The following is an 11,792-nucleotide window of genomic DNA, read 5'->3' on the forward strand; positions in this document are numbered from 1 at the left end:
ATAAAAATGAGAAAATTATCATGTGGCAAAAGGTTGATAGGATTTTACATTTTTGGAATCCCAAAATTGAATACAAATCTTCTATACTCAATATTTTATATTATTATATTTGTCACAATTCACTAATAATAAATGGATACCTCATTAAATATTTAAATAACTAACTTTTAATGAGACGAGTATTTCTTATGGAAGAACATAAATAATGTCATAGGATAGTAAATATAGAAGATTTCTATTCTTGACCAAACATGATTTGCTATGTTTTGGTTTTACCTGATCTGGTCGATAGCCAGAACCAAACCAATCACATTAAGTAAGTTCAAATAATTTCTCAAACTCATGGGTTGGCATAAACCAACTTAAACCCCTAATTGATTCACTCTACCATTTTTAGTTTAAATAAATAGATGTTGATAGTTTAACCATTTTAGCATCACAAAATATGTCAAATAATTCATATAAATAATGAAACCCAAGTTCATTTAAATTTTCTATTTTTAAGAGCAAAGTTATTTGTGCTTGAAGAAAGATCCATTATCCTAAATCTTATCCCACTTGGAAAATGTGACGGATAGAATGAGACAATATATCTCTCTTGTCTAAGAAGAGCTAATTTTCTGGTTAATTATGGAATATTAGTCTAGGATCCTAAAGAACGTCTTGGTAGTTTCCACACTAATAATAAACTATAGTTGAGGTCCCGTAGGCTAGCTTCCAGCTGAGCCACGTTCGAGTCAATTTGTGAGCCACGCTCTCTTGTTTTTGCCATCTGTAGACAAGCAAACCGACGTGAGCCAATGACGTTTGAGACCTAAATATGTTTGACGTGGGACCTAAATATCCACCATAATTCTTGCCTTCCCCATAACCAATTAGGTGTATAAGTATACAGCTCCATCAATGTTCCACCTATCAAATTTAAGCCACATTGCTCACACAGTTTTTTAGAGAAATATAGAAACATATAACATAGTTAATTGTAATATCAATTCACCTATGGCTGCTACATCAAATGCTATGCAATCTATCCTATCAACATCAAGCCCCGTGACTCGCGTTTCTAGCACGTCCAGAGGCAACCAGTTTTGCACTCCTGCTATGTACATTTCAAGCCTGAGAAATCATTCTAGCTTGAGAGTTCGATCCATGGCCGAGGTTTATAGTGATGTTTTCATGGTCTAATGTTATTTAGTCTGATTTTTCATAGGGTTTGTGAACAAGCATATGCATGTTGTAACTATAATTTTTTTATTGCAGAAAGAGCAGAAGGAGAAGCCAGCAACTCGAGTTACACCACCAACACTTCCAAAAATTCCACCACAATCAGTCTCCACTAGCTCGCCAAAGGTGAGCGGATAGTAATTGTTATATAAATAATCATAGAAATACTCAAAGTGAGAAAATTGTGAGAACTGGCTCTTACAACAAATCATAGAGGATAAATGATTAAAAACTAATTATTAATTATATGATAGTCATGTGCATGTATCTTTTAATTTTAACCGTTCAATCAAGATATAATGATATGTATAAGTTTCTCATTTCTCGTACGTATTGTTCTCACCTAAGTAGTTTCCTATGATCATAACTCATAAGTGTACAAATATTTATATAGGGTAATCACTATATTATTCACTATTCATTTGTAATATCTTTTTAAAAAAAATTAATGATTATTAAGTATGAATGATAATAATATATATAATTTATTCCCTTTTATTACATTATTTTTTTTCATATTTATGATATGATCATTGTAATGATGTAATTTGTCTATTTTGTCCCTGGTATAAGATCTTAAGTTACATACATGAATTATAAGTAAATATGTTCAAAGTTCAAACTCTCTCAAGTGTACTCACTCTCTCCCCTTCCACTGGAAAAAAGTGAACTTAAAAAATTTGTCAAATTTTCATAAGGTTTTGGAACGAGCATATGCATGTTGTAACTACATAAATATATTTTTGATTCTAGGAAGAGGAGAAGGAGCAGCCACCAACTCCAGTTACACCACCACCACTTCAACCACCACTTCCACAATTTCCGCCGCTACTAGCCTCCACTCGCTCACGAAAGGTGAGCTCTGTATTAATTTTTAACATATAATATGATAATATCTCATAAGCGTACAAAATACAAATATTTAAAGTGAGATCACTGCATTGTACATATAATTTTTAAGTGGATATTTAAATCACTCCTATACTATTACCAAGTCCTATACTATCATCAAGTAGGACATGAATAGGGATATGTGATCCTATTCATATAAATTATGAGTGATTTGTCTAAGGGCAGAAAAATAGATAAATGGTTTATATAATTTCACCAAAACGCAGTAACTGTTATCGTAATTACTCTTGATCATCAATCTCACCTCTTACTATTAACATGAATAATTGCAGCTAAGCACAAGGTTCATGGATGTGATGGCTTTCGATGGACCTGCACCAGAGAGGATCAATGGAAGACTGGCCATGATCGGGTTTATATCTGCTATAGCAGTAGAGCTAGCAAAAGGTCAGGGTCTGTTTGAACAGATATCTAATGGTGGCATAGCATGGTTCTGGGGAACTAGTGTGGTGATTTCCATTGCTTCTCTGATTCCACTTTTAAGAGGGGTTAGTGTGGAATCCACATCAGGAAGGATCATGACCTCTGATGCAGAGCTTTGGAATGGGAGATTTGCCATGTTGGGTATAGTTGCTCTTGCCTTTACAGAGTATATTAAGGGAGGCCCCCTTGTTTAATGTAATGATATGGTGACCTAAATATCCACCACCCTAGTTTAGTTGCTCTTGCCTTTACAGACTCTGTGATGAGAAAGTGAAAATACTAATGTAAAAAAATAAGTTTGATATCCAATAATGACATAATGTGAAATAGTTTTTATGTTGGGTCCTCAGATCTGCAATATAATTGACAGTGGGGAACATTTTACACATTAAAAGGAAAAAAAGGAAAGAAAATAAAAAATAGGTCAAAATTGATAATTAATTACTAACACATTTAATTTAATTTGGTTGATCTAGATTTTTCATGCAGTAATACATGTGTGATATGATTCTTGAGTTTTCTTTCTTTTTCTTTCCAAAATATAACTTCTAAATGGATACATAATTTGCAAGCTTAAAGTACTTAATTTTAATATGTGATTCGTGGCAACAACAAACTAATAAATTAGGTTCGGATGACTAAACATCAATTTTTATGTTTCCTTAAACTAAACAAAATCACTATACTTTACCTAACCTAAAAAATGATTGTAAACTCCAAATTATGAGAGGATTCTATCTCATAATAATTCATATTTACTCTACCCTTAAAAGCTTTCACCTTTCTAACATTAAAGGTATCTATGTGCATTTGATACTATAATTGTTCATAATCTCCAATACAACGTAATGAATGTGTTAGGGAATAGGACAATCTAAGAAAAACTCTGCCAAATATCTACCAGCAATTACAATAACAAATATCTTCATTCTTTTTTTGGTCTCACACATTATTTTATAATTTATTACAACTCTCCATTAAATAAGAACATCTCTACATTTTCTTCATAATAGCAAACATAATTCTTATGTTTATATGGATCTCACAACCTACCAATAGATAAAAATATTCTTATTATGTTAAGAACAACTTTAAGAATAATCACTTGCTCAAAGATATAGATTAAAGTGTGACAATGTTAGTGTTAGGTTGTTGCCTTGAAGCCACATGTTGGCACACACAAGTTTAAAAGAGCAAGGATTTGGAAGCTTAAATTTGTCCGACCCTAAAAAAACTCAAAAATATCTTTTCAAAAAGCATTAAATTAAATAACTAAAAACAAAAATAACAAATACTTGTTGAAAAAAAAAATTATATCCAAATTCAAATGTCTCACTCTTTAGAAAAACGATTTTAAAGGAGCATTTAGCTCAATAATCATGGGATGTCATTTCAAATGATCTCTCCCGAATTTTCATTTTCTTTTTAAATAATAATTTTTAAAAACGGAATAATAAATAATTATTACCTCAATTATAGTGAGATACCATTTTAGATGGATTCTCCCTATTTCTTTTTTCTTTTTAAATAAAAAGGGCTTTTAAGTACTTCCATAAGTACCTATTACCACAATAATGTAGGGATTTCATTTCAAAATAAAATGTGCTAGTTTTCGTTTTTAAGTAAAATAAAAACGACAATCTACTCATTGTTTTTGCAGCTCTATAAAAGTCAAATAAATATTTTTATCCATTTTTGGGTAATGCAATAGTTTTTGATATTTTATATAGTCGATAATTGAGTTCTGCTCAATGAGATTGTTTCAACCACTTTATTTTGTATAAAGTCAAATAATTATTTTTTACTAATTTATGGATATTAGAATAGTTTTTTAAGGTTCATAGAAATTATTAAGTTATTTTTATCGCGAAAACCATTTTTACATGTCATGAAACCAATTTTTATATCAAGTTTGAATATTTGAATGTGAAACATAAGAGCAATTAATTATCCAATTTAATTCCAAATTTTCGAATTTCTTATAGTAGACTATGATGTGAACCTTTTTTGGAAGGTTCTTTGTTTTGCGATTGTTCTTGGATGGTGTATCACCTTTGGCTGAGATTGTTTGAACTATGGCCTAAGCTAACTTTATTTTGGTCGAGACAAATTGTAGGAAAAGGCTAGGCCCAAACAAATGGCTCTTTGACTAAGCCCATTTGTGTGTGGGGCTGTTTGGCCTAGTCAGGATGCAGTCCAGGCCTAGGTTGGCTGGTCTGACTGTGTCTGGGTGTTCCTGGCCCAGTCTGTGTGAGTCCGACTGAGACTGGCTGCGTGTGTCCTGGTTTGACTAATTCTGATTGTGTCTGAGGGATCCTGGCTAGGTCTGGCCGAGTTTGGTTGGGTCAGAATTCATTTTGACTGAGCCAACTTTTGTTTATGCTAATTTTATGTGGGCAGCGTAAATATATATGTAAGGATAATAGAAATGGAGAAGATTGAAAGGTGATGGTGCCACAAACAAGTGAGTTGTTTGATAAGCCAAGTGATAATCGCCACAAGGAAGGATCCTTGATAAGATTAATAATTCTTGGTTCAGCCAAGTATGGTTTTAGGAGCCTTTGCTTAACTAAAGGATATCAATTCCAAAACAAAATCAACTTTTTTTATTCCATAAGCAAACACACATACATATAGTGGTTTGTCTAGCCAAACTTGGCCCCTAAGAAAAGAAAGACAATTAAACACATTAAAAGCCTAATTTATGATTATCCAACATTGGATACCATTGAGCTATGAACTTACACAACTACAAGGCTATGTTCATTATATTCACGGTTAGGGTACTTTAGAGAAATTATGCACATGCTTATTTGTCTAGATTATTAAGTTAAAGACAAAAATAATGATGAGTAGCGTATGATTCTTCTTCAACTTGATTCTTCCTTGTATAACTCCATGACACAGTTGTCTTCTATGAGATGTGAAGAGCTTTGGATTCCCTAGAACATTGACTCCTCATGGTTATGAGGATTAATCTCATTAAGCACATGTCTATTTCATGACATAACTCACCCATAAGGTCTTCCTTGTCTAGCATAATTTGTTGTCACATTGGATTCCTTTGTTGAATGGTTCTCCACGGCCAAGAATTATAGAAAATAAGCACCACAACAGGTTCATGACAAATAGTTGTTATTGACTTGCATTGGATTCCAAGTAAGGAAGAAATTCCCATGGCTTAGGCCATGGCTGGGTGCCAATGGGTAGCACATTGAAGTATAGTCCTCCAACAGCTTGGACAAGCCTATTAATAATCTTGACCGGGCTTTAAAACACGGTAGCCATAACTTATCCTTCATGCCTCCATTAATGGTGGGAGTTACACATTAATGACATTTTGACTCATGCAACTATTTGGCTCATTATTTGAATTTGAAGTAAATAATAAGCAAATAAGTAATATAAATCAGAAATGTAAATGGGTGCCAAATATGCCCATGGGCCCCACTTACTTTATTGAACTCAAAGTTGGTCAATTATGGTCCAACTGGCCAGATCATGCGCCCAACAGGTCACTTGGTGCTTGGTCATGCCCAACTGTCCTATGTGCCATGCCCACGCCTAACTAGCCTATGTGCCATGCCAAATATGCCCATGGGCCCCACTTACACTTTTTTATATTACATTCTCTAATTTAGAATTTGGGATTCTCTTCTACATCATGAGTGAGTAATTCCCTTTGTTTCTAGAATTGGGGCTATGCCCTTTTACATTCAATAAATACTTGTTCTTACTTCTATTTCATTGAGTGTTGTGATTTGAAAAATTAAACTGAGTTTTATTCGTGTGAGTTGTCTGACCAAAAAATTACACCTCTTAGATACATTGGGGAAGGACCGAGAGGTGAACCCAACTATCCGACCATTCATTTATTCAAACTAGAATCCTAATGCACGAGAGTAGTATTAGGATTCTCGGGGGTTTCTAGAATTCACCTTGGGTTGCTACAAAGCAATTGGATAGAAAGATCCAAGTAAAAGATTTGATTGATAATCGTACCATGAGAGTAGGTGCGACTTCAATTGAGTACACGTGTCAGAGCTCGAGAGAGGATGACACATATTGAAGAGGAATTCACCCTTACAACTTAAAGTTCATTAAAAGGAGCAAAACAAGGATTTGCGAGTGTAAAGGCGGTAACCCTTATCCTGGGAACTCTTCCTAAATTAGATTTCAATCCCTTTTGATTATTTTCATAATTACTCTTGGAAGTTGTTCTAAATTCAGTTTTATTCCTTATTTGAGTTAAATATAAATTAATTGTTATAATTAAAGGAGTTTTCCAGTCCTCGTGGAATTGATATTTTGTTACTTGACGACATAATCAGTCACTTGCGATTTTCCCTATCAAGTTTTAGGCGCCGCTGTCGGGGACTGTGTCAAAATTTCTTTAATTCTCAATTAATTCATTACTTTACTCTAGTGTATTACAGGTTTTCATTTTTCTTGGTACCTCTACAGGTTGCACATTTGGTTTATGCAAAGTTCAAATTACTATTCAGAGCTATAAATGACTTTTCGTAGAAGAAGAAGACAACAAAGATAAAGAGCAAGAGAATGACGTGCGCGTGTACAAACAATGGCTGAACGAGATGAAAAACCATTTCGCGACTAGCAGCCCCTAATGCTCGTAGTTCACGTCCTGGAATAATTCGCCCAGCTATTGAGGCAGAGAACTTTTCTTTGCCATCTGCTCTGATCCAAATGGTGATGCAAAACCAATTTGGAGGTAGAGCTCATGAAGATCCTAATGTACATATTTATCAGTTCTTGGAATTCTGTGAGACAGTGAGGATACATGGGCCTTATGAAGATGCTATTCATCTCCGCATGTTTCCATATTCCCTAAGAGACAGAGCTAAGATGTGGCTAAGGAATCAAAATGCGGAAATTCAAGCAACATGGCGAACTTTGGAGGAGGCATTTCTCAACAAATACTTTGCTCCTTCCAAAATTGTGCACTATATGCACCCCATCCAGAACTTCAATTAAAAGGATGGGGAGTCAATTGCTGAAGCTTGGGAAAGATTAAATGAGTTGATTGAAGCTTGCCCTCATTATGGTATTCCATCTTGGATGTTGGTTCAGAACTTCTACAGTGGGCTAGACTTTCCATCACAACAACTATTGGACTCTTCAGCAGGTGGTGCCTTTATGTGCAAAGGAATTGATGTTGCTTCAAATATCATAGAGAATTTAGTTTCTAATCATCACCAATGGGCGAATGAGAGGAGACAGCATCCAAGAAGAGACTCTGGTGCATAATATTCAGGCAATCAGATGGAGAATGTAATTTCCACGCTGGAGAACCTTTCTAAAAGGTTTGGAAAGCTAGAAATGTATCATGCTAATTCTATTGGGTCTACTGCAACATGTGTGGGGTGTGGAGCAAAAAGACATGAGTGGTCTGAATGCAAACACTTCACTGAACCTGAACATGGAGCATTGACTAATGAACAACCTGAATCATGCAACTGTTATGACTACAAGGAGAGGAGCGGACAACAATTCAACCCACCATACAGGCAGAACAATCCCAACCTTTCTTGGAGGAGCAACAACACTCTGAATAATCAATACCAGGATGGACCAGGTAACAGGAAACCTCCAACAAGGTTTCCATAGGTACAATCTTCTCCTATTGATCCTACTCTTAAAACATTAATGGAAAGTCAGGAAAAATTGTTTGCTAACCAAAATAAATTTCATGAAGATCAAGTCATTATTAATAAAAAAAATTCAAACATGCTCAATGACTTGAATTCTAAAATAGAAAACCTGACCATTCATAGTAAAATGCTGGAAACACAAATTGTCCAACAATCTAGTAATCCTAATAGACAAATAGGGATGTTTCCAGGACAACCATAAAAAAATCCAAATAATGAACATTGTAAAGCTGTCAAATTAAGGAGTGGAAAGGAACTAAGTGATATTCCTCAAATTAGGAAAAATGCACAAGTGGAAGAGGAACATACTGAGATACAACCCCCGAAGGGGAGCGAAATTTTGAAAAGATGTCTAAGTATGTAGCTCCACCACCATATGTCCCACCAGTTCCTTTTCCCCAAAGATTAGCAAAGGCAAAATTAGAAAAGAAATTTGGAAATTTTTTGGATATTCTTAAGAAATTAGAAACCCACTACTATATCACTTCAATTACCAGACAGGTCAATTAAATTCCCCATAGGCATCTTGGAGGATGTCCCTATCAAAGTTGAGAAGTTTTTCATTCCAGTAGATTTTGTAATACTAGAGATGGAAGAGGATTCACAAATCCCAATCATATTAGGTAGACCCTTTTTGGCTATTGTTGGTGCTACAATTGATGTAAAGAATAGAAATTTTCCCTAAGCATATGGGATGAAAAAGTTGAATTTGATATTGCTAAATCTATTAAACAACCCTCTCTTGATGATTCATGTTTCAGGATTGATATGTTGAACCAAGTTGTGAAAGAAGAAGCAACTAGAATGCAATCTAAGAATCCCTTAGAGAGATGCATAGTAGATGGTGACACTTCAAACGTTTATGAGGAAGTGGTTGAGGTTATTGAATTTCTGAATGCAAGCCCAACACTTCCTCACAACCCGCAAGATGAGACCTTGAAGGTAATGCCCAAATTTGAAGATTGGGAGGATGGGAAAACACCTAAAATTGAATTAAAAACACTCCCCTCCACCCCTAGGTATGAATTTCTTGGACCTAATTCATCTTATCCAGTTGTTGTTAATGCTAAGTTAAATAAATTTGAAATTGAAAAATTGCTAAAGCTCATTAGAATGCACAAGAAGGTAATAAGATACACATTGGATGATATAAAAGGTATATACCCTTCTTTTTGCATGCATAGAATTTTCATGGAACCTAACCATAAAACTTCAATTGAAAACTAGAGGAGACTAAATCCTAATATGAATGAAGTGGTTAGGAAAGAAGTGTTGAAACTTTTAGATGTTGGGATAATATATCCTATATCTGACAATGAATGAGCGAGCCTAGTTCATGTGGTTCCTAAAAAGGGAGGATTGACTGTTATGAAAAATGAGAAAAATGAATTAATACCAACTAGAACAGTCGCAGGTTGGAGAATGTTCATTGATTATAGAAAATTAAATACAACCACTAGAAAATATCACTTCCCTCTCTCATTCATTGATCAAATTCTTGAAAGGCTTGCTACACATTAATATTTCTACTATTTAGATGGATACTCGGGATTTCATCAAATCCCCATTCATCCTGAAGACCCACAAAAAACTACTTTCACATGTCCTTGTGGCACTTTTGCCTATATGAGAATGCCATTTGGGCTCTATAATGCCCCAACCACTTTTCAAAGATGCATGACTGCAATATTTTCTGATTTTATAGAAAACATAATGGAAGTTTTTATGGATGATTTTTCTGTTTATGGACTTTCATTTGATGACTGCTTAACAAATTTGACAAAAATATTGCAGAGATGTGAGGAAGTGAATCTTTACTTAAATTGGAAAAAATGTCACTTCATGGTGCGCGAAGGTATTATGTTGGGGCATTTAATTTCAGTAAAAGGGATAGAGGTGGACAAGGAAAAAATTATAGTGATAGAAAATATGTCACCACCAATTAACATAAAAGGTGTTAGGAGTTTCTTAGTCCATATGGGATTTTACTGCAGATTCATAACATATTTTTCAAAAATTGTGAAACCCCTTTCTAACCTTTTAATGAAAGATATTGCATTTGATTTTAGTGCTGCTTGTCTAGAATCGCTTTGCAGGGTGAAGGAGACATTGGTCACTCCACCAATATTACAATCACCAGACTGGAATCTTCCCTTTGAAGTGATGTGTGATGCTAGTGACTATGCTGTGGGAGCAGTGTTGGGCCAAAAGAAGGACAAGAAGATGCATGCAATATACTATGCTAGCGAAACACTTGATAGAACTCAAGTCAACTATGCCACCATTGAGAAGGAGCTACTAGTTGTTGTGTTTGCCTTCGAAAATTTAGGTCCTACCTAGTAGGTTCTTAAGTTATAGTCCATACTGATCACTTAGCCCCGAGATACTTGATGAGTAAGAAAGAAGCCAAGCGACATCTCATCCGATGGATTCTCCTTCTGCAAGAATTTGATCTGGAGATTGTTGATAGAAAGAGAACAGATAATCCAGTTGCAGATCACTTATCTTAGCTTGAACTTCCAAGTGGAGAGGAGGAGGACATACCTACTGATGATTCCTTTCCTGATGAGCAACTCCTCCTCCTTGACACTGTAGAGGTACCTTGGTATGCTGACTTTGTAAACTATTTGGTCAGCAAAATTCTTCCACCTGAAATGACACCGCAAAAAAAAAAAAGAAATTCTTGTCAGATCTAAAGAAGTATATTTGGGATGATCCTTACCTCTATCAACTCTGTGTTGATGATATTTACAAAAGATGTGTTCTAGAAGAAGAAGTGTCAAAGATCCTGAGTTGTTGCCACTCTGCCTCTTATGGAGGCCATGCTAGTACTTCAAAAACAATAACAAAGGTATTCCAATGTGGTTTCTTTTGGCCACACATATTCAGAGATGCAAGGAATTTTGTTCTCACATCTGATTCTTGCCAAAGGGTGGGGAACATATCAAAAAGGCATGAAATGCCAATGAACCCCATCCTAGGGGTGGAGTATTTGATGTATGGGGAGTTGACTATATGGGATTTTTCCTACTTTAAACAACAACAAATATATCTTGGTGGCAGTCGATTATGTTTCTAAGTGGGTGGAGGCAATTTCATCTCCACACAATGATGCTAAAGCAGTCATCAAACTATTTACCAAGATCATATTTCCAAGGTTTGGGGTCCCGAGGCTGGTTATTAGTGACGAGGCTCGCACTTCATTGAAAGACATTTTGAAAACCTCTTGAAAAAGTATGGTGTTTTTCATCGAGTTGGTACCCCTTACCACCCTCAAAAAAGTGGTCAAGTGGAAGTATCAAATCATGATATTAAGAGCATATTAGAGAAGACAATGTCTAGGAGGAGGAAAGATTGGTCCTCAAACCTTGATGATGTTTTATGGGGTTACCGTACTGCATATAAAACACCTATTGGTATGTCACCATTCAGGTTGATTTATGGTAAGCCTTGCCACCTTCTAGTGGAACTAGAGCATAAGGTGTATTGGTCAGTCAAATTGCTAAACTTTGATCTAAAAGTTGCTGGAGAAAAGTGGAAATTCTAACTGCAAGAGTTGGA

At 35.1% G+C, this 11,792-nt stretch overlaps 1 protein-coding gene across 1 annotated transcript; it reads left to right on the forward strand.

Moving 5' to 3' along the window:
- Positions 1,000 to 2,797, forward strand: LOC109354164 (early light-induced protein, chloroplastic-like). Its single transcript, XM_019596512.1, has 3 exons — positions 1,000 to 1,158; positions 1,978 to 2,079; positions 2,409 to 2,797. Exons 1-3 carry the CDS (start codon positions 1,000 to 1,002, stop codon positions 2,751 to 2,753), a joined length of 606 nt encoding a protein of 201 aa, XP_019452057.1. The 3' UTR covers positions 2,754 to 2,797.

The sequence above is a fragment of the Lupinus angustifolius genome, chromosome LG08 (genome assembly GCF_001865875.1).
Source record: "Lupinus angustifolius cultivar Tanjil chromosome LG08, LupAngTanjil_v1.0, whole genome shotgun sequence".
Classification (NCBI taxonomy): domain Eukaryota; kingdom Viridiplantae; phylum Streptophyta; class Magnoliopsida; order Fabales; family Fabaceae; genus Lupinus; species Lupinus angustifolius.

Excerpts from the sequence above, each read along its gene's own strand:
- LOC109354164 (XM_019596512.1), top strand. The coding sequence starts at position 1,000 with ATGGCTGCTACATCAAATGCTATGCAATCTATCCTATCAACATCAAGC. Across the intron at positions 1,159-1,977 it reads GAGTTCGATCCATGGCCGAG|GAAGAGGAGAAGGAGCAGCC; the intron begins GTTTATAGTGAT and ends TTTTGATTCTAG. Across the intron at positions 2,080-2,408 it reads CCTCCACTCGCTCACGAAAG|CTAAGCACAAGGTTCATGGA; the intron begins GTGAGCTCTGTA and ends GAATAATTGCAG.